We start from the raw sequence: 23,236 nt of genomic DNA, 5'->3' as shown, positions 1-23,236 counted from the left end.
TTCCAGGAGCTTGGGGCTGAGGCCATCTGGTTCCTCCCACAGCCCCTGGATGCAAGGACTCAGACTGCTCATGTCTGCCCTTCCCAGCGGCATTTCCCACCCGACCTCAGCAGAGCATCCAGTGTTCCCATAACCCGGCCTCCGGTCCAAACTGAGTTTCTCCTTCCGTTTGGGGAGTGGAGGACAGCAAATGAGGAGGGCTGTCGATTCTGAGTCACCGTGCGTGTGTGTTCTTGTACCCCGATAGCATTGTTTAAAAAGACACTAGTCTGCTCGGGTGGAGAACTTGGTCTAAGTTCATGAAGCCCGTCTCCTGGCCATTCTAGTCCCGTCTTCCGAAGGCCGTGGAGGAAGATGTCCTCACGTGAGCTCTGAAGTTGGACACACCTGGGTTTGAAGCTCCACTTTCTGCTGGGTGATATCAGCCTCAGTATCCCCAGCTGGGAAAGGGGCGGGTCAGGAGCGGCCCGGCGCGGGGTGGGCTCCCGGGATCCCGCACGCACGTGCGCGCCGCCTCGGCCGCCTCCCCCGCCTGGGCGCTGAGGATGCCCGCGCTCGTCCTCGGCGTCACGCCCGGCCTCCTCGGGGAGCCGCGCGGGTTGGGCGCGCTCCCAGGCGCATTCCTGGCCGGGCAGCCCCTCCTCCTCGGCCTTGGCCAAGGGGCTGGCGCCTCCCCGCCTCGCCGCGATTGTCTCGTGCGGGCGGCTGCGGACGCTCCTGGCCGCTGCGGCTGCAGGTCTGCGCGCGGCGCACCTGGACCCGGGACTGCGCCTCCCGAGCGCGGCGGGCCCGGCTGCGCTCCGGGGCTCCCGCCTCCCTCCCTGCCCGAGCCGCTCGGGTCCGCGCGGAACCCCGCTCCCCGCAGGGGCGGCTGCGGCATCGGCTTGGGACAACCTCGGCAGGGAAGGCAGACAAAGTTATTTCCCCTTCCCAAGCAGAAAGGTTCCGATTGGCAAGATGGTGCCCAACTGTCCCCGCGCGCTCTTCCTCCTGCTGCTTTTCCTCGCCTGCCCCGAATCGCAGGCTTCCCAGGTCAGTGTCCCTCCCGCCCCTCCCCTGTCCCGCTTGCAGGGGAGGCCACGCCAAGGCCGGAGGACCTGGGCTCGCCACATTCCACCGGAATGCTCGGGCTGGGGGCTTGGAGCGAGGCTGGAGCTGGGGTTCAGTTTTCAGAGGGAAGCGTGAGGTCCCCCCATCTGTCATCGGATGCATCGCGGGCCGGGCGTCTGGGAGAACCCGGGCTGGTCTAGCCGAGCAGTTTGTGCGAAAGCCTCGGTCCGCTGGGGGGAGGGAGAGAGAGGGCTCCGCGTGAGAACCGTGCGTTGTAGAAAGATTGCCCTGGGATTTATGAGACATTGGTCTTCCTCAGGTCTCCAGAAGAGCTCCCTGCTCACCCAATTAGGGTAGAGGTTGTCCGCTCCCCTCCAACTTCCAACATTTAAATTTCTAACTGAAATATTCTTACCACCACCAACTTTTACATTTATTTATTTTATTTATTTTTGGCTGCGTTGGGTCTTCGTTGCTGCGCACGGGCTTTCTCTAGTTGTGGAGAGCGGGGGCTACTCTTCGTTGCGGTGCGCAGGCTTCTCACTGCGGTGGCTTCTCTTGTTGCGGAGCACGGGCTCTAGGCGCACGGGCTTCAGTAGATGCGGCGGTGGGCTCAGTAGTTGCGGTGCACGGGCTTAGGTTCTCCCGCGGCATGTGGGATCGTCCCGGACCAGGGCTCGAACCCGTGTCCCCTGCATTGGCAGGCGGATTCTTAACCACTGCGCACCAGGGAAGCCCCACTACCAACTTTTAAAGGCTCAGAACTTTCTTAGCAGTTCGCCGCGTTTCCCAGGCAGAAACAGGTGGGAGGTTTCTGAAGCAGCCTCACCTGAGCCTAGGGGAGCTTAGATTTGGGACTGCATTTCTTTCCCACACTTGCAGGCAGCTTGCCGTTTAATTTTTCTCTCCCTGACGTTTGTGTCTGTTGGAGTCCCACTGGATTTATGTGCTTGACCAGATTCACTTTTACATTAAGCAGTAAAAACTCATGGTTAAAATTAAGATGAGAATGCAGATAAAAATGCGTCTTCCAAAGGTGAGACTGGAATTGCTCAATTCAGAGCCAGCTATCACCAGACTGGCTCTGGAAACTGGAGACCCCTCCCTCTGTGACGGCGTGTCCCGTGGGCTGTGGGGCAGCTACCCCAAGAATACCGTCCATAACAATAATAGTAACGGCAGACGGAAAGAAAGCTCACTGAGTGATGAGTGCTGTATTCTTTGCTAAGCATCTTCCAGGCTCTCTATTCTCAGAGCAGCGCTGTGAGTTGGGAACTATTGTCATCCCCATTTTGCAGATGAGGGAGCTGAGACCCAGGGAGATTCTGACTTACTCAAGTTCACATGGCCAGGAAGGAGTGGAGTAAATTTAATCTCTCTCCTTAGTCTCCAAGCCTTTTCCCTTCCCCACAGACTCTCACCCATGGGCTGAATACCTAACAGGCACATCCGTGGCCACCTAGAAGCCCTTGGGGCACAGGAAGGGGTTCCAGGCAGGGATAACTCAGTTCAGACCGAACACGGACCCGTGTGAGTGCAGAATATGGTGAGTTGCCACTGCAGGAAGTCACTCAGCCACCAGGCAGCAGAAGCCTGGTCTAGGACCACAATCAACCCACCCAGCAGAACAGTGGGGTGTCCCACCCATTTTGCAGATTATGTAATAGAACCTGAGGCCCAGAGCTCAAAGCCAGAAGCACAGGTAGGTGCATCCCTAAGCCGGCTCCCCACCCAGCCCAGGAGAGGGGGCAGGGTGGATAGGAAGTGCCAGAGGAAGCTGAGGGGCTCTGCACTGCCATTATCTGATCTCTGAAGGTTACCTGGAAAAGTGGTGACACCTTGGCAGTTCTCAGATGTTTGCAGCTGCTGTTCAAGCAGGGAAGTAAGCTCTCTCAGGCTTTGTTCCTGGGGGAGATCTGGGTCCCATCCCTGCCCTGCCACGTCCAGGCTTTCTCAAATTCCTTCTCCTCTAAGCCTTGGTTTCTTTACCTGTGAGAGCACCTGCCTCAGTGGGCTTTGTGAAGGGGAAAGGGAGCAGAAGGGATCCTCCATAGAAGTTAGTTTAAAAATTCTAGTGAAACTGTCCTTCACCCAAAGTCCTATGTAGTCGGGGGAATCTCACCCCTAATCCTTGTCTGACTTTTCAGCACATCTGCCCTGGGTCACTTTGCAAGATTTCTGTGACCTGCTGTTGGAGAGCCAGTGGTCCTGGGGAAGGAGGGGAGGTTGAGCAATGTGGGGGTCCCGTAAGTGGGGCCCTTTCCCAACACTACTGCCCACTCTGTGGCCTTCCCCCAGGAAGAGAAACCGCCTTGCTGGGGAGACAAGAAAGGGAGAACATTTAACACACCCCACGCCTCACCCTCTTCCCCCACGATGGCTCTCGGCCTCCTCGTTGCCTGTGGGGAGGGGGGGCTATGGTATTTCAGAACGTTTCCCCTTCTCCAAAACCTCTCCTTGTGATCACATGTCACAGGGTTCCAAATTCCACCATTAGAGATTCATTCTTTTGGTTGTCTACTCCCAGTTGATACATTGCTTTTTACAGTTTAATGGGAAAGAAATGTTTTTGGTGTACATTTCCATGCTTTTAACCATAGAACTATGTTCCATATGTGGTACTCACCACCACAGTCAGGAGACAGAACAGTTCCACCACCCCAAAATGACATCCTCATGCCCTGTGTAGTCACACCCTCTGGCCACCCCAGTGCCTGGCAACACTGATCCGTTCTTCAGCATTATAGTTTTTTCATCTTCACAGTGTCATATAAATGGAAGCAAAAAGTACATAGACTTTTGACTCTGACTTCTTTAACTTAGCATAAACCATTTAAGATTCTTCCATATTGTTCTGGGGATGCACAGTTCCTTCCTATTGCTGGGTAGTATTCCATTGTGTGGACATATCACAGCTTTGTTTTTTATCAATTCAGCCATTGAACTGAATGACACCCATGGTATCAGTTCCAGTTTTTGGTGATTATGACTAGAGCTGCCGTAAACATTCCCATACAGCTTTTGTGTGAATGTAAACACTCATTTCTCTTGGCTAGATATCTAGGAGTGGGATTGCTGGGTTATATGGTAAGTGTATCTTTAACTTTGTCAGAAGCAGCCAAACTGTATTCCATATCAGTTGTATCATTTTGCATTCCCACCAGCAGTACATAAAAGACCCAGTTGCTGTGCATCCTCACCAGCACTTAATATTATCGGGTTTGTCTGTTTGTTTCTAAGTCACTCTAATAGGTATGGAATGGTATCTCATTGTGGTTTTAATTTCCATTTCTCTAATAACTGATAATATTGACATCTTTTCATGTGCTTATTTGCCATTTGAATAGTTTACTGGGTGAAGTGTCTGTTCAGGCCTTCTGCCCATTTTCCAAATGGGTGGTTTGTTTTCTTATTGTTAAGTTTTGAGTATTCTTTATACATTCTAAATAGAAATCCTTTATCAGGTGTGTGAGTTGCCAATATTTTCTCCCTATCTGCAGCTTGTCTTTTAAAAAAATTTTTTTATTTTATATTGGAGTATAGTTGATTTACAATGTTGTGTTAGTTTCAGGTGTACAGCAAAGTGAGTTAGTTATACATATTCCTATACCTATTCTTTCTCAGATTCTTTTCCCATATAGGTTATTACAGAGTATTGAGTATAGTTCCCTGTGCTATACAGTAGATCCTTGTTGATTATCTATTTTATATATAGTAGAGTGTATATGTTAATTCCAAACTTGTAATTTATTCCTCTCCCCACCCCACCTTTCCCCTTTGGTAACCATAAATTTGTTTTCTAAGCCTGTGAGTCTATTTCTGTTTTGTAAATAAGTCCATTTGTATCATTTTTTTTTAGATTCCACATAAGTGATGTCATATGATATATGTCTTTCTCTGTCTGACTTGCTTCACTCCGTATGATAATCTCCGGGTCCATCCATGTTGCTGCAAATGGCATTATTTCATTCACTGCAGCTTGTCTAAACAGTGTCTTTCCCAGAGCAAAGATTTTAAATTTTGATGAAGTCCAATTGATCGATTTTTTATTTTTATAGATTGTGGTTTTGGTGTCAAGTCTAAGAACTCTTTGACCCCAGATCATGAAGATTTTCTTGTATGTTTTCTTCTAAAATTTTTGTAGTTTTGCATTTTTACATTTTGATCTGTAATTTATTTTGAGTTAATTTTTGTGTAAAGTGTGAGGTTTATGTTGAGATAAACACTTTGCATGTAGATATCCAGTTGTTCCAACAGCATTTGTTGAAAAGACTTGAATTGCCATTGAATTGTCTTAGCAACTTTGTGAAAAATCAGTGCATCATATGGGTTTATTTCTGCCAGTAACACACTATCTTGATTACTGTAATTTTATTTATTTATTTATTTATTTATTTATTTATTCGGCTGCATTGGGTCTTCGTTGCGCACGGGCTTTCTCTAGTTGTGGCGAGCGGGCGTCTACTCTTCGTTGCCACGCACGGGCTTCTCATTGCGGTGGCCTCTCGTTGCAGGGCACGAGCTCTAGGCGCACGGGCTTCAGTAGTTGTGGTGCGCAGGCTCAGTAGTTGTGGTTTGCGGGCTCTAGAGCGCAGACTCAGCAGTTGTGGCGCACAGGCTTAGTTGCTCCAGAGGCATGTGGGATCTTCCCAGACTAGGGATCGAACCCGTGTCCCCTGCATTGGCAGGCGGATTCTTAACCAGTGCACCACCAGGGAAGACCCGTTACTGTAATTTTATATAAGACTTAAAATTGGATAGATTTTAAGACTTTATTATTCTTTTTCAAAATTGTTTCGGTTATCATAGCTTGTATTTCCATTAAAATTTTAGAATCGGCTTATCTCTATCCACAAAATTCCACTGGAATTTTGATTGGAGCTGCATTAAACCTACTGATCAATTAGGGGTGAATTGGCATCTTAACAATATTGAGTCTTCCAATCTGTGAAAACAATATGTCTTTCCATTTATTTAGATCTTCCTTGATTTCCCTCATCAGCATTTTTTAGTTACCAACATAAACATGTTTTGTTAGATTTATATCTAAGTATTTCATTTTTGGAGCTATTTTAAGTGGTATTAGGTTTTAATTTTTTTCATTTCCAATGCTGTATTACTTGTATATGGAAATTCAGTGGGCTTTTCTGTGTTGACATGGTATCCTGTGACTTTGTGGAACTCACTTATTAGTTATAGGGCATTTTTTTTGTGTGTAGATTCCCTCAGATTTTTTTACATAAACAAGCGTGTTATCTGTGAAGAGGGGCAATTTTATTTCTTCCTTTCTAATCCATGTGCCATATATTTATTTATTTAGCCTTATTACACTTATTAAAACGTCCAGTACTGTGTTGAGTAAGAGAGTGGACATTCTTGCCTTGTTCTAGAACTTGGGAAGAATGCATTCAGTTTTTTAATATTAAGTGGGATGCTAGGCTGTGGGTTTTTGCAGATGCCATTTGTCAGGTTAAGGTTCTCTTCTAGCCATAGTTTGATAGAGTATTCATTATGAATGGATGTTGAATTTTATCACATGCTTTTTCTGCTTCCATTGACATGATCCTGTGGTTTTTCTTCAGTCTGTTATTAAAGTGGATGACTTTGACTGAATTTTAAAATTTATTTTTAATCTTTTTAAATTGAAGTACAGTTGATTTACAGTGCTGTGTGATTGATTTTCTAATTTTGAAACAGCCTTGCATTCCCAGATAAACCCTAATTGATTATGGCATCGTATACATCGTCTATATTTCTGGATTCTACTTGCTAATGTTTTGTGAGAATTCTTGTATCTTGTTCATGAGGGATATGGGTGTATAGCAGGGGTCAGCAAACTATGGTCCATGAGCCACATCCAGTACACTGCTGGTCAAATCTGTCCACACTGATTACTTACATGTCATCCATACCTGCCTTTTGCACTGCAATTGCGGAGATGAGCAGTTGCAACAGAGACCCTATGGGCTGCAAAGATGAAAAATTTGACTCTCTGGCCCTCTTTCTACAGACACAGTTTGCTATCCCTCATCTATGGATTTCTTCTACTGTCTTTACCTGGTTTTCTTACCAGGGTAATGCTGGCTTCCTAAAATGAGTTGTGAGCTGTCCCCTTCTCTTCTGTTTTCTGGAAGAAACTGTGTAGAGGTGGTGTCAGTTCCTCTATCATGTTTGGTAGAATTGACCAATGAAACCATGTGGGCTTGGAGATTTCTTTTCTGGAAGGTTTTTAACCATGAATTCAATTTCTCTGACAGATACAGAACTACTTAGGGTAACCTTTTTCCTCTGGGTGACTTTTGGTAGCTTGTGGCTTTCAAGAAATTGTTCCACCGTCCTCACTCTCTCTTGAGGCAACTGTTTTTAAATGCCCTGGAAATTACTCCCCGTTTCTAAACAATTGATCTCCGGTAACGACAGATGAGTACTTTGTTCCATTGTTCACTGCAGGGCCAAATAGTCTACTATGATTAATTTCCTTTCTTGTGTAACTTTTTGGTTTTCCTCAAGATTTTTCTCTTTTGCCCGGTTCGTCCTCTACATAAGCACAGTTGTTTCCAATAATCTCTTTCCTAGTCCATATTCTGTCGGGCTGCTTTCCCCCTGGATCCCAGTCGTGCTGACCTTTCTCTGGGCTCATGGCCCTGTGGCTACCCAGGGACTTTGGCCTGCGCTGGAGTTTATGTTTTCTAGATCATATGTCTTCCTCTTTCTTGGCTTCTTCCCTTGTTTTTTTGAACACATTCTCAGGAAAATGATGTTTTAATCCGCGATCCTTAGGCCTTCCCAGATCACTTTCCTATGGTAGATGTTACCATTTTTCTACCCTGAAACTTTAAAGCAGCCAGCGGTAGCACCATTATCCCCACGCTGTAGATGGGGAGCCTGATGTGCCTGAGGAAGTGGCAGCTGAATCCTCATATTGGGAGCAAAGCCAGAGGAAGGAGCCAGAGGGGGGGAAATGCCCCCACCCAGTGTCCCCCACTGACTGAGTCGGGAGGGAAGGAGGTGGGGAGGGTTTGAGATCTGTTCCCTGGTCTGAGAACAAATGAGATGAAGAAGGGTGGAAATGTGAAAACCCAAGTATGTTCCTTCCCGGTGTGGTATGGTCAGCTTATCAATTCTACTGCCAGTTTCGATGGATTGGCTGGACTCCAGGTTGACATGGATTGCTGTTTACTTCAGAACTCGGCACAAAAGGATGCCATGCTTGATTAAAGGTATCTGCCGCGCTCGCAGCACCAGGAGTATTTGCTACCCTGCAGCAGGGTTTTATACACCAGCGCCCGTATTATAAGAATACATGGGGGTGAGCGGAAGCTACGGGGACATGTGAATCATCCATTTTGAAAATGGGGCATTTCGTAAAACAAATATTTGGTGACTGCCATGGCCCAGGCTGGGAACAAAACAGACAAGGACCGTGCATTTGGTTTTGAAAGGGCTGCTCTAGATCTGGAGTTGGCCGATCAGGGTGGCAGTCTGAGCTGGGCTCAGCTGGACTGTCCTGCTCACTGGCTCCAGGCTCCGCTCTTCGGGCCTGGGCTCCTCTTCACCTGTGGACGGCTGCCAGGTTAGCTGAGGCTGGTTGGTCCAGGGTGGCTCTGTTCCATGCAGCCTCTCATCCTCCAGCAGGCTAGCCTGGGTTTTTCACATGGTAGAAAGCGGTCAAGGGCCAGGACTAGCAGAATGCCCAAGACTTCTTGAGACACTGTTCTAAAATGAAGCTGGGATTTTGGCTTCCTCCAAGTGTGGTGCGGCCAACAGATCAGGAGACACTGCCGGAAAAGGATAGTGTGTTACTTACAGTTCTCTCGAGGAGGGAGCATGTCGTACCAAGTTGGGCTACAGAGAGAACAGCAGGCAGAGAGAGAGGGAGGGAAACTTCTGGAAAGCCTTTACTGGGGGTTTTGAGGGAAGAAATGGGTGAGACAGGTTAAGGGGACTAACCGGGTTAGGATTGGCTAGTTGGAACAATTGTAGCAGGTTGGTGGTATAGGGCTGACCCTAGTTGTCTGATGCCGATTCCCAGGTTTGTTGGTGGGGACTGGGCAGGTGTTAGTGTCTCACAAGCTTCGGAGCCAGATAAGCAGGCGGATGGGCTCTGGTTCAGTTGGTCTGCTACCAAAGGTGTGCTGGGCATGGGCAGGGAGGGTGTTGCGTTGTTTGCTGCCTCTAGGAATTTGCTGGCCCTGCCACAGAGGGGCATTCTGTGCCAAGTCAGCGTGGCCCCAGATGTCAAAACATCCCATACAGAAACTAGACAATGTGGTTAATCCAGAGCCAGCCTTGGAACTGGTATATCGCTTCCAGTGCATTCTGTTGGCCAAAGCAAGTCACAAGACCCGCCCATATCCGGAGATGGGAAAACAGACCTCCCTCTGGATGGGAAGACTGGCAGAGCCTCCTTGCAGATGGTGTGGGTGTGGGGAGGAAGAGATTGCCATTCTGCAAACCTTCATCAGTAGTGATCCAGGGCTTTACTCCCCCAGAGACAGTGTTCAGATGAAGGGGTGGGGTCAGGGTGAGGATGGGTGACCGGGAGGCCGTCCCGCCATCTTCCACTTTCTCCAGCAGCCCCCACCTTTCCCTGGCACCTTCAGGAGGGGGACTCTCCAAGTCCTGTCCAGGACGGCCCTGATTACAGAGAAGAGTGGAGACCCCTTTGCTCTGTGGGGCAGTTTCTGGCCCCCGGAGGTGTTGGGCAACGAGTGCTGAGGGTGTGGACTGGATGTAAACAGCTGGGGAAGAAGGCAGTGCCCTGGGTTCTCCGGTTGGCCTGGAGTCTTTCAGGCAGGAACCTCTGGCAGTCTGGGCCCCAGACTCTCCAGAGGGAAGCAGCTTAAATGGGAAGCAAAGCCCAGGGAGCTCATCTTGGGGCTGGGTTTCCAAGTTAAGACTGAGACGTGACATCATTCACATCAAAGACTAGAGGTGTGGGGGTGGGATGGCAACTCCAGGGACTCAGGAGACCCTAGGCTGCCCCCTGACCTCCCTGTTGTCATCTGGTTGGCTCCTGACTCAGACATTTCCCTTTATGCCGGGGATTAGGTTACCTGTAGACCCTCAACAGAAGTGGCGCACTGCCAGCTCAGGAGATGCCCCTCCCTCTGCTCCCCTAGGCTGGGTTCCCCGTCTCTGCAGGAGGGGTTGGGGGCAGAGTGTGATGGGTAACTGGGTGCACGGCCCAGGGAGCTGAGAGAATCAGATGATTCTTGGCTGATTTGAAGAAAGGGAAAGTGCCACGGGTGTCTGTAGGCAAAAAAAGACAAAAAGAAAAGCTTCTTCCAGAGAAGCCTCCACACCATCAGTCATTTACACTGTGGTGTGAAAAACATACAAACTTGTCAGTATCACCTCCCAGCGCCTTCTCTGATTGCATAATTAAAGATTTTACCTTCCCAGAAGGAATCTAACTAGTAAGGTAATGTGCTCATCCTACAACTATGTCCTGAGAGCCTCTCCTGCCAGGTGATTTTCTGGGTCTGGCAAGGCAGCAGGGCCCGAGGCAGTGTAGCAAGTGGAGAAGACCCTGAGTGCCTGGTCTGTGTTCTGGCTCCCATGCTTCCCGGCTGAGTGACCTGGGGCAAGTTCCTGCCTCTGTGAGTCAGCCTCCTCCTCTGAGATGCCTGTCTCATGGGGTTGTAGGAAGGAGAAAATGAGTGACATTCAAAGAACAGGTCCAAAATAAGGGCTCAGTACGTGTTAGGGGAGAGAACGATGCGGTGGACACAGACCCTGTTGTCACGTGGCTCACCAAGCAGGCAGAGAAAAACAAGACAAACCTGAAAGTATCTGGAGGCAGACCATGGAAATGGGGTGTTGTGTTGGAGGGTGGCCAGGAGGCTGCTCTGTACTCAGTAGGCAGGTACGGGCTCTTTGAGAAGGGGGCTTCTAAGTGAAAATGGAAAGACAGGAGCCTGGCTTTCAAGGACCAGGGGCAGAATCTGGGCAGAGGAAACAGCCAGTGCAAAGGCCCTGAGGTAGAAGTTAGCTTGCTGAGGTGTGTGGAGAAACACAGAGGAGGTCTGAATATTGGGGCACGGAAGGTGCCTGATCTGGACCCAGTTGGAGGTGGCAGGGCTTGATCACATACGGCTCTGTAAGCAGAATAATGCCCTCTGCCCAAAGATATCTATGTTCTTATCCCAGAAACCTGAGAATCTTACCCTGATGTTAGTCCAGTGAGTCCTGTGCCGGGGTTCTGACCTCTGTCTTTTGGGAAGCTTAGATTGCAGGAGGGCCCGGGAGGACGCAGGGAGAGCAGGTGGGATGCAGCTGCAGGTGCAGGACAGGATAGTTTCTGTCGCACCGTTGCCTGCTCACGGAGAAGCGCTTGGGATTTTTCGCTAGCGAAGGTAGGAAGATCTGAAAGTGCACCACGTATGTCATTCGGCCTTCACAACCATCCAGGTGAACTTCTTTAAGAGTAAGGACTCCAAGGCTCCACCTCGCACGCGTGGCCACGCCTACCGCACTCACCTCATCAGTCCCCTTCATTCTGCCCACGCTGCCCACCAGGACCGGGTCCCCCAGCGCCCTCCGCCTCCTTGGCGTCAGCCCCAGGAGACCTGGTCAGATCCAGATGTCCACTTCCACAAGTCGCAGAAATCTTGGATCATGTGTGAATGTGCACACATGTGGGCTGACGTTCTCTGAAGGGTCCGTGCGTGTATGTTGGGGGGGACAGTGGGGGGACTGAGAGGGTCGGCTAGCACACTGGGGCCTCTGAGCCCCTCGTCCTGGTTCCGTCGGGCTGAAGAGAGAAGAAGAATGTACTTTCCCAGTGGGTGGACTGGGCACAATGTGACTGGTAAGGTAGCCTTGCCATTGACCAACCAGATGCCCTGAGCCTCAGTTTCTCTAGCTGTGAAATGGGGATAACCATGCCTGCCTAGGGGGGCTGCAAGGAGGACTAAATGAGCTAACGATGGCTCCGTTTCTTATGTCAGTGCCTGGCACGACGTAGGATGCTTAGTGAATATTTGTGGAATAATGAATAAATGAATGAATTATGGAATCATTCTGTTGTACATGTGAAACTAACAGAATGTTGTATGTCAATTCTACCGCAATAAAAATGTAATATAAAAAAGAAGAAAAATCAAACAAAAAATGAGTAAGTGAGGAGAAGGTGCAATATACTAAGTTCCTTTTTCTCTTCTTTTCCTCTTTATTTTCTCAACTTCCTGTCTCCTTCTCTACTCATATTGGGTCAAGTCCCAAAAGGAAGTAAGCAAAACATGCCCCATTTCTGCAGCCAGGAGGTCCTCAAGTTATGGAGAGAGATGAGGGGAAGGCCCAGTACCAGGGGGCTCCACAGGGGGTTGTGGCTGGTTTTGTGTGTGTGTGTGTATGTGTGTATGTGTGATATGTGTATGTGGTATGTATATGTGTATTGTGTATGTGTGTATACGTGTATGTGGTATGTGTGTGTATATGTGTATTGTGTATGTGTGTCTGTGAATGTGTGTGTGTGTGAACGGAGCTCCCCACTGGGCTGGGCGTTAGGGGAGATATTTGCTGGAGGTAAAGTGATGCAGTTAAAGGCACAACCAAGTCTGCAGGTGAATGTGGCCACTGGAAGCTTGGCTGGGCAGCAAGCAGGTGAAAGAATATGGTGGATCTGGGGAGTAAGATGAGGAAGCCTGCCCTGGGCTCACACTTACATCTTCCTTCGCGCCTCATTCATCTGTTTTGTTGGTTCGCTCAAATGAGCATCTCGTGTGCACTCAGGTCCTGTCCTCAGTGATGAGGATTCCAAGTTGTCTATAACTTGTTGTCTGCCCTCAGGCATGCAACGGGGCCAGGAGCGAGGTGACCAGAGTTGCCTGTCGAGGGGGTGCTAGAAAAGGAGAGGAGTTGGGAGATGGACAGAGGAGGGCTCCTGGGGGTTCTCCGTGGACCCCCCTGTGAAGTTTCACATCAGGGTCTGGAGGAGGCCTGCTGGGATTTCAATCCTGGATGCGTCACCATGGCCAAGTGACAACTTGGCTTCCTTGCCTGTACGGGGGTGTAATAATGGTGCCCATATCCGGGGGCTGCTGTGAGCATCTAACGAGTTCGCTTGCGTGCGGCGTGGTGGCAGTGCTGCCTCTTGGTTCCCACTGTTGTCATCGCTCCCGTGGCCATTTCAAAAAGTAGACAAGAGTTGAGTTGGGGCGAAAATATAGAATTTTGGGCAGCCGGCATCGTAAGAACCCAAAATGCCCTGAGTACACAAAGGGAGACTCTGCTGGAGGGTTGTGATAGCTAATTTTATTTGTCTACTTGGCTAGACCAGATATTTAGTGAAACACCAGTCTCTATGTTGCTGAGAAGGTTTTTTTTTTTTTTTTCGGCCACATGGTGCGGCATGCAGGATCTTAGTTCCCTGACCAGGGATCGAACCTGCGCACCCTGCAGTGGAAGCGTGGAGTCTTAACCACTGGATTGTCAGGGAAGTCTCTGTGAAGTTATTTTTTTAGACTTGATTAGCATTAAATGGTAGACTCTGAGTAAAGCAGGTTGCCGTCCATAATGTGGGTGGGCTTCATCCCAAAGACTGAGGTCCCCAGAGAGGGAGGGCTTTATGCCTCCAGGCGGCCTTTGGAGCTACAATACCAACTCTTCCCTGGGTCTCCAGCCCACACTTTGCATGAGCCAATTCCTTAAAATAAATCTCTCTCCTTCTCTCTCTCTCTCTCTCTACAGGGTGTGTACAGATATAATTGGTTCTTCTTGGTTCTGTTTCTCTGGAGAACCCTAAGACAAGGGCCTTGGGCACCTCCCCAAGCAAAATTCCCTCACTTCCCCCAGAAGTGTCCTTCCTTTACTCTTCTGTGTGGGTGCTGGGTCAAGGTCACTGGGATGAGAGAAGTTGAGGAGTTATAACCCGCTTCTGATTTGGTCTAAAATTAAAAAAACAAAACAGAACAAAACAAAAAAACTTTCGGAGAAAAAAAATCATGTGCAAATTCTACATGACTCAGATGCAGAGGGCCTTGAGCCTTGGCTAGCAGGCACACACTTGGCAAGTGTGTTCCGTCCTTTCATAGATCTAAAGGCATCAAAACATCTGTGTTCCCATTAACAACATGCTGACATGACACATAGCTGTGGCTTAGGAGAAACCAGAGTGAGATGGCCCCTCCGAGGTCCAAGGGGTCATCCGTGGCTGCCTAGAGGGGTCTGGGGCTCTGTTATCCTTGAGGTGGCTCTCAGAAATAGCCACTGTGCCAAGACTGTCACTGTCAGGATGACCGTCGAGCCAGGTCACGTGAGAATGGAGCCTCAAGGACCCCCCATCCTTGTGCCCCCCCAATGCCTGGGCCCTTCAGGGCTTTGAGAGCTGGGCTTCATTTGTAAACTGAGCCTGGACAGCAAGGAGGCCTGGATGGGGTGGGAAGGTCCGCCTACCGAGTTCTGGCACAGGCGTGGGGTGAGCTGGGGGACACACATCGTCTTTGTCTGTGTCCACCCCTGGGCCAGCAGGTGGGGTCTCAGGAGCTGGTCAGCCTCCCAGGAAGAGGGGTGTTGTCAGCCCTGAGGCGTCTCCATTAGATCCATGTGAGAGGGTGGGTGGGTTGGAGAGAAGACGGACAGGACTTTGCCTGGAGGTGCGGTGGGGTGGATGGAGGATAGTTCTGCGACCTCCCTGCTCCCAGGAGCCTGACCTCCGTCCCAGCTCAGGACGAGCTGGCTGGGGCGACTGCTGTTGCTGCTTCTCTCTCTGCCTCTGCTCTTCTCTGCAGACACTGCCCTTGGTGTTGAGTTCAGGGAAGCAACCAGCCCTCTGAGGCGGAGTTTGATACCAGAAGCGGTAAATCTTGATCTTTTTCCTACTCAAGGGTGGAAGAGTTTCACTGCATGTCTTTTCTTGGTTCCATTACAAATACGTTATTAACTCTAAGAAATGGAAACAAATTTTCATTATTTATTGTCAATGGCATAAGCCAGGCTTGGAGCCAGGTATTGAAAGGATGCAAACTTAGACCATTTGAGGGTCTCTTCTTTGAGAAAAATATTAAAAATGAAGAGTCCTGGAAGGGACTTCCATGGGGGCGCAGTGGTTAAGAATCTGCCTGCGAATGCAGGGGACACAGGTTCGAGCACTGGTCCGGGAGGATCCCAAGTGCCGCGGAGCAACTAAGCCCGTGTGCCACAACTACTGAGCCTGCACTCTAGAGCCCGCGAGCCACAACTACGGAGCCCGTGTGCCACAACTACTGAGCCCGTGTGCCACAACTACTGAGCCTGTGTGCCACAACTACTGAAGCCCGTGTGCCACAACTACTGAAGCCCGTGTGCCACAACTACTGAAGCCCACACGCCTAGAGCCCATGCTTCACAACAAGAGAAGCCACCGCAATGAGAAGCCCGCGCACAGCAAGGAAGAGTAGCCCCTACTCGCCGCAACTAGAGAAAGCCCGCGCACAGCAACGAAGACCCAATGCAGCCAAAAATTAATTAATTGGCAGGTGGGGGCCCTGGTTTGGCAGCTTCCTCTGAGATACGCCTTCCTTCCCCCTGGTATGGAGCCTTCCTCTTCCCAGCCCTTTCCCCCCTCCCCCCCACCCCCCTGCATGGGTTTGACCTTTGCCCAGTCACAGCTTTTGTGAGCCTTCCTGCCCAAGTAGGTGGTTGCTTTTTACAGTTGGGGTCTGGGACCCTGAGATGGGAAGCCAGCTTTCACTGTGGCAGGGCCAGGCTGAAATTCAGATGGGTGACACCTGAGGGTCCAGCCTGTTTCCTGTCCCCCAGCCTCTGAGACCCTGGCAGCCCCTCAAAGCCCCCTCGGGCCGACCTCGTTGACGAGCTATGTTTATAAAGAAGGAAATGATCCATTCCCATGTGTGGCTTCTCTTGGCCCAGAGCAGATGGTGGGTGTGGGAGGGGACGTGGGCAGACAAATGGAGGGGGGCAAGGAGACCCCCTTCTAGGACAGAAAAGGACACAGAGGAACCGAAGTGAAATTGAGGCTCAGGGTCCAACTTTTGCTCTGCTCGTTGACATGGAAATGATGCCACAACCCAGAGTGGAGAGTAAAGAGCTAATGTAGAACCTGCGTCCCTTGGTCCAGCACCTGCAAGGTGATGCTTGTGTGTGTGTGTGCATGTGTATCTAATCCAAAAGTTAAAGCCTCACAAAAAATTAACAGTGGTTGTCTTTGGTCATGGGACTTGTCCTTTGTTCTGATGTGTTTTTCTGCATTTTGAATGGTTTTGCAGGAGGCATGCTTTATCTTTACGATCAAGCAAAACGATAAAGCTTTCTCAGTTTGAAAAGGGGAAACACTTAGGTTCTCAGTCCCCCTGCTATGACGTGATTTGTCCCCATGATGCCCCCTAATGTCCCCAAGGTGCAGACCTCTTGAGCATTTGACTTGGTGCGAAGCTTTCTAGCCTGTCATCCATCTCTGCAGATAAACTCAGTTATGCCCCTGAGGCATATGCTGAGGTCCACTGCAGGTGGTGGATCCTGAGCGTGGCTCCTGTGGACTCCATTTCCAGCACTTTGGGATCGAGGGGCTGCCCTGGTAGTAGCAGCTGCTGCACAGACCCATCAAACCTCGTGTCGAGAGGCACCCTGGCTTTGCTCCTGCCATGCTGGCTTGCCAGGAAGACAAGGATCTTCCTTTTTTTCTTTCCTTGCAAACTTTATGTCTCCCCCCCACTGAGTTTTATTGAGATCTCATTGTATAATATAATATAAATGTGTAATAGCCTTGTATTAGTCCAAGGTATACAACATAGTGACTTGCTCTGTGTATATCTTGTGAAATGATCACCACAGTAAGTCTAGCTAACATCCATCACCTCACACAGTTGCAATTTTTTTCTCGTGATGAGAACTTTTAAAATCTACTCTCTTAGCAACTCCTACATATGCACTATATTGTTGTTAACTATAGTCGCCATGCTGTACATTACATGGCCAGAACTTATTTATCCTATAACCAAACGTTTTTGGTTTTTTTAATACATGTATTTATTTTATTTATTTATTTTTGGCTGCGTTGGGTCTTCATTGCTGCGCGCGGGCTTGCTCTCGTTGTGGCGAGCGGGGGCTACTCTTCATTGCGGTGCGCGGGCTTCTCGTTGCGGTGGCTTCTCTTTGTTGTGGAGCACGGGCTCTAGAAGCGTGGGCTTCAGTAGTTGTGGCACGCGGGCTCAGCAGTTGTGGCGCACGGGCTTAGTTGCTCCGCGGCACGTGGGATCTTCCCGGACCGGGGCTCGAACCCGTGCCCCCTGCATTGGCGGATTCTTAACCACTGCGCCACCAGGGAAGCCCCTAACCAAAAGCTTTGACCTTTTGACCCCCTTCACCCACTTCTCTAACCCCCCCACCCCCTGCCTCTGGCAACCACCCATCTGTTCTCTGTATCTATGTGTTGGGATTTGTTTCAGATTCCATATATAACTGAGATCATACAGTACTCATCTTTCTCTGTCTGACTTATTTCACTTAGCATTATGTCCTCAAGGTCCATCCTGTTGTCACGAATGGCGGGACTTAATTCTTTTTTATGGCTTTTCCTACATTTTCTTTTTGCATTCATCCATCAGTGGACATTTAGGTGGTTTCCATGCCTTAGCTATTGCAAATAACGCTGCAATGAGCATGGGGGTGCATATATCTTTTCGAGATACGATTTTGTTCCCTTTGGAATTGGTAGACCATGTGGTAGTTCTATTTTTAATTTTTTGAGTAAACTCCAATCTGTTTTCCATAGTGTCTGCACCAATTTACATTCCTACCAACAGTGCACAAGGGTTCCCTTTTCTCCACACCTTCACCAATGCTTGTTATTTCTTGTCTTTTCTATAATAGCCATTCTTCCAGGTGTGAGATGATACCTATTGTTGTTTTGATTTGCATTTCTCTGATGGTTAGTGATGTTGAGCATCTTTTCATGTACCTGTTGGCCCTCTTTGGAATATCTTCTTTCGAAAAATGTCTATTCAGATGCTCTGCCCATTTTTAAATCAGATTTTTGTTTGTTTGTTTGTTTCTTATTTTTTGTTATCGAGTTGTATGAGTTCTTTGTATATTTTTCGATATTAACCCCTTATCAGATATTTTGCAGATGACTTGCAGATATTTTCTCCCACTCTGTAGGTTGCCTTTTCATTTTGCGGATGGTTTCCTTCGCTGTATAGAAGCTCTTCAGTTTGATTTAGTTTCACTTGTTTATTTTCTCTTTTGTTGCCTTTGCTCTTGGTGTCAAATCCAAAAAATCGTTGCCAGGACTGACGTCAGAGATCTTACTGCCTATGTTTTCTTCTAGGAGTTTTATGGTTTCAGGTCTTATGTTCAAGTCTTCCATCTAATTTGAGTGGATTTTTTTTTTTCTTTTTTGCGGTACGCGGGCCTCTCACTGTTGTGGCCTCTCCCGTTGCGGAGCACGGGCTCCGGACGCACAGGCTCAGTGGCCATGGCTCATGGGCCCAGCCGCTCTGCGGCACGTGGGATCCTCCCGGACCGGGGCACAAACCCGCGTCCCCTGCATCGGCAGGCGGACCCTCAACCACTGCGCCACCAGGGAAGCCCTTGAGTGGATTTTTGTATGATGTTAAGAGACAGGTCTAGTTTCATTCTTTTGCCTGTTACTGTCCAGTTTTTCCCAGCACCATTTATTGAAGAGACTGTCCTTTCGCCACTGTCTATTCTTGGCACCTTGGTCATAAATTAATTGACCATATATGCATGGGTTGATTTCTGGGCTCACAAGGATTTTCTAACACTTTGCTCTGTTAGAATCACTCCAGTGAGGTCAGAGGCAAGGATGGAGGTTTCCTGACTTGCCCTCAGCAAGTCCGCCCACCACCCTTCCCCCTCCTTCCCCGCCTGGATGTGGCCTTAGTGTGCTTGATCTGGAAGGTTTTTCCACTGTGATTGGAGAGATGAGCACATCTCACCTGTAACGAGCACCTTGAGGAAAAGCCACTGGTGCCTGCCATCCACGGTGCAGGGGTTAGGAGGGCTCGGGGGCAGTGCCCCCACACACAGAAGACAGCCTGCCCGGACCCAGGAGCACCGGGGTTCGACTCACTTGACTGCCCAGAGGCCCCGTGCACTCCACTCCCACTGCCCTCCTTTCTGTACTGACTGGAGCCCCATGTCCCCAACCCCAGGTTCCCGGCAGAGGCCTTGGCATTGATCTCTTGTCCCCTACTTCAAAACTTAGCCCTTCCCTGTCCCCTGGGACAGCCCACTCCCAGCTATCACACCCTGGAGGCAACTGCTGGCCTGGTTCAGTGTGTGAGATTGTCTCCTCCAGCCCTCCCCACTTCCTGTCCCCACTGCCCTTGCTCCCCGGACCTGAAGTCTGGACGGGAGTTAGAAACCCACTCCTGTGGGATGTTTGGCTTGGGTCACAGAGTTATCAGTCCCTAGTGCAGATTAATCAAGAAGACCATTCACCACACAGGGGCATTTGTGAAATGCGCTAGCGCATAAGGCAGCCACTGGGGCAAGGACTGCTTGGCAGGGGCACTGGGGCGGTAGTCAGCAGGCCCCCAGCCTGGCTGTACCGCTCATGAGCCACATGGTTTGGGACAAGTCACCTGACTCTCAGCCTCTGTATCTTGACTGTGGAATAGAGACAATCCCAGGCCTTCTTCACCCAGGGTTGCCGCGAGCCAGTAGTCCTCTTAGAAGTAGGAAGTAGCTTTGTAAACTATGAGGAACTTCAGAAATGTGAATCACACATGAGCCACGAAGCCATCTCTGAAAGCGGCTCTTTTTTTTTTTTTTTTAAGGGAAGGGAGGGCACTTCCCTGGCGGTCCAGTGGTTAAGACTTCACCTTCCAATGCAGGGGGTGCGGATTCAATTCCTGGTCAGGGAGGTAAGATCCCACATGCCTCGTGGCCAAAAAACCAAAACGTAAAACAGAAGCAATATTGTAACAAATTCAATAAAGACTTGAAAAATGGTCCACATCAAAAAAAAAAAAAAAGGAATCTTTAAAAAAGAATTAAATAAATAAAGGGAAGGGAGATGGGTGTGGGAAATCAGAACTGGGTGGATGTCTGTGCTGTGCTGGGCAGGTAGGGGACTGCAGGAGGTCACTGCCCAGGTGCCGAGAACCTGTGTGGGAAGGGCCACAACAAGGGAAGGAGAAGGAAAACAGAACTTCCCAGAAATTGCGTTTGGGGCCAGGCACAGTCAGGCCTTGCTTAGGGTGGAGGCCAAGGAGCCCCCATGGATTAACGAGCTCCGGGGGCAACTGGGGATTCAGTTTTGTCAAAAGCATCCATTGAACCAGGCCAGTGAGTCATCTGTTTGGTGAAATCTCCAAGGTGCAGCGGCCTGGCAGCCTCTCTGGGAGAGAGGCTGCAGCTCTGTTTCCACCGCGGTGGCAGTGCTCCATTGGCGAAGCTGGAAGCCACCCAGGCTGCAGAGGCCACATGCCTGCCTGCCGCCTGCTGACTTTTAGACATTTTTTTCTAATTATAAAACTAATAATCATTGTAGAAAAAAATAAGTATAAAAAATAAAATAAAAAGTGATCCACAAGCCTGTCCCTAGAGAAAGCCATCCTTCTCCTCTCCTTTGTTCCGTGCAGGTCATATGAGTCAGGCTGGACCAGGCTGTGCTGAGGTAACACACAATGCCCATGTGAGCCATGGCCATGGTCCTATAACTGCCCACTGTATTCACCTCTCCTTTCCTCCTGTTCATTTCCTGACTGTTAAAGGCAGTTAGGATCAGAAACCTTCAGATTTTTATCACTAAGCATGATGCTGGGTATTGCTTTAAGTTAGTCTTTATCAGAATAAACACAAGCCTCCTTTTTCTATTTTTTAAGGTTTTTAAAAATTGTCAGAACTCGGTGTTGACTTCTAGTGAATGCTTCTTTACTCTATTGAGTTTTTTCTTATTTGCCCTGCTAGATTTTTGAAAGTATAAGAACCACTGGGGGGCTTCCCTGGTGGCACAGTGGTTAAGAATCCTCCTGCCAGTGCAGGGGACACGGGTTCGAGCCCTGGTCTGGGAAGATCCCACATGCCGCAGAGCGGCTGGGCCCATGCGCTACAACTACTGAGCCTGCGCTCTAGAGCCTGTGAGCCACAACTATTGAAGCCCACGCGCCTAGAGCCCGTGCTCCGCAAGAAGAGAAGCCACCGCAATGAGAAGCCCGTGCACCTCAATGAAGAGTAGCCCCCGCTCGCCGCAACTAGAGAAAGCCCGCGCGCAGCAACGAAGACCCAACGCAGCCAAAAATAAAATAATAAATAAATAAATATTTTTTAAAAAAAGAACCATTGGGGATCCCTGTTTTGCCTGTTTTATATGTTTTATCATCCATCTGCTGTTAAAAATACCCAAGGGAGAAAGAAAGAAAAGGTTCTCTGAGGCCCAGATTTCAGAGCGTTAACTTAGAGTGAAGAATTGCGGGGGGCGGTGCTGGGGGTTCTTTGGGGTCCGACCGCTGATACAAGGCACATTGCGTTCAGGTAACTGTTCCACCGCCCAGTCACTTAGAGTCATCGCTTCTGCCCTGCGCTCTGAAGATGGGACTTTTGTTTTCGCTGAGGGGTGAACTGGGCCTCCGTTAACGTGCACTTGAGGCCGCCTTTTGGTGACCTAACCCGACAGATGTCGGCACGCCTGATGGGGCCACTTTTACCTTGTGCTCAGTGACTATCCAGGGTATTTGGGCCCAAGGGCCGGGTGACTTCCGGAAGCCCACGGGAGGAGGATGGGACTGAACCAGCCCCCATACTGCTGGTGGTGGTGATTTTTTTCTCTCCCCAGAACTGTCTCAACAAACAGCAGCTCCTCTCGGCCATCCGCCAGCTGCAGCAGCTGCTCAAGGGCCAGGAGACACGCTTCGCCGAGGGCGTCCGTCACATGAAGAGCCGGCTGGTGGCGCTGCAGAGCTCTGTGAGCAGAGCGGGCCCGGACACGCCCCCAGGTGGGTCCCCAAGTCACCACCCCGGGCCCCGGGGTCCTCTCCCCGCCCTCATCTCCCTGCCTGGCCAGGGCTCGCAGGGGATTGAGTCGCGGGCCTTCCCCTGCCTCCACTTCTGTCTGGGGCTGCACGGTAGGAGCGTGTGAAGACGGCGTCTGTCAGCCGTCTCCCCCCATCCTCCGAGTGGCCCCCATTTCCTCTTAGACCTTTTCAGTCCAGGCTCAGCAACCCTCACGTCTGCATAGCGTCTCCAGAGAACTGTCAAAAGGCACCACTGGGCTCCCCTGGTGGCGCAGTGGTTGAGAGTCCGCCTGCCGATGCAGGGGACGCGGGTTCGTGCCCCGGTCCGGGAAGATCCCACATGCCGCGGAGCGGCTGGGCCCGTGAGCCGTGGCCGCTGAGCCTGCGCGTCCGGAGCCTGTGCTCCGCAACGGGAGAGGCCACAGCAGTGAGAGGCCCGCGTACCGCAAAACAAAACAAAACAAAAAAAGGCACCACTTGCAGAGCATCACTGCTCTCCCTTCCCTGTCCCTATGCAGGTGGACCCTAGGTAGTTCCTTTTTTTTTTTTTTTTTTAATTTAATAGACTATTTTTTTGAGCAGTTGGCAGTTCATGGCAACACTGGATGCAAAGCACAGAGAGGTCCCACAACACACACCCTCCCGAGCACACACGGCCTTCCCACCATCAACATCCCGCACTCGTGTGACCCGCGGGTACAGCCTATGAACCAACATTGGCTTCCGTTTTCCAGGCATGAAAACAAGTCCTCCCTCCTCCATGAGCCCCCCGTTAGTGCGGTGGGGTGGGAGGGAGGGGCTGCTGAGGGCAAGTCTGTTTGTCTGGTGAGGTTACTGGGGGCCCCCCAGACCCCTTCCCCTGGGGGGTAGGACACTGACAGACACTGGGCCTTTTCCTGGTTGTCCCAGTGACAAGCTTCCATGCTGTCAAGGCCCAGGGGTGGGCGGCTGGATTTCCTCTGGCCTCTCCTCAGGATGATTGATGGGGGTCAGGCGGAAGGTTGTATGTTTGTTCTGAGTCGTGAACCTACGGAGTATCTGACATCATTTACTCAAGACACATTTCTCAAGGGCCTTCTTTGCGATGTGAGATGAAGTTTCCTGAGTTGGGTTTCCTACCTTTTCAGAGACTGTGGTAGCAAATCCAGAGTCTCCACAGCCCTGAGTCGACTCCTGTTTTCCTTGGCTCCACGGGTGCAGAGCTAGACCTGCCGGCCAAACCCCTCACACTTTCCAAGGGTGGGGCTCATCACAGCCGGACTCCG

The 23,236-nt window shown here is 50.1% G+C and overlaps 1 protein-coding gene across 2 annotated transcripts in view; it reads left to right on the top strand.

Annotated features, from left to right (window-relative positions):
* Positions 1-957: 957 nt before the first annotated feature.
* Positions 958-23,236, top strand: part of FBLN7 (fibulin 7) — a gene marked incomplete at its 5' end in the record, with an annotated part of 42,532 nt that continues 20,253 nt past the window's right edge. For both annotated transcript variants that reach the window (XM_079720401.1, XM_079720400.1), the window contains 2 exons: positions 958-1,032; positions 21,794-21,953. In XM_079720401.1, coding sequence (XP_079576527.1) covers positions 958-1,032; positions 21,794-21,953 — 235 coding nt within the window. The remainder of the gene's footprint in view (positions 1,033-21,793; positions 21,954-23,236) is intronic.

Source organism: Hyperoodon ampullatus (assembly GCF_949752795.1).
Source record: "Hyperoodon ampullatus genome assembly, chromosome: 15".
Classification (NCBI taxonomy): domain Eukaryota; kingdom Metazoa; phylum Chordata; class Mammalia; order Artiodactyla; family Ziphiidae; genus Hyperoodon; species Hyperoodon ampullatus.
This window is presented reverse-complemented; position numbering and strand designations above follow the sequence as displayed.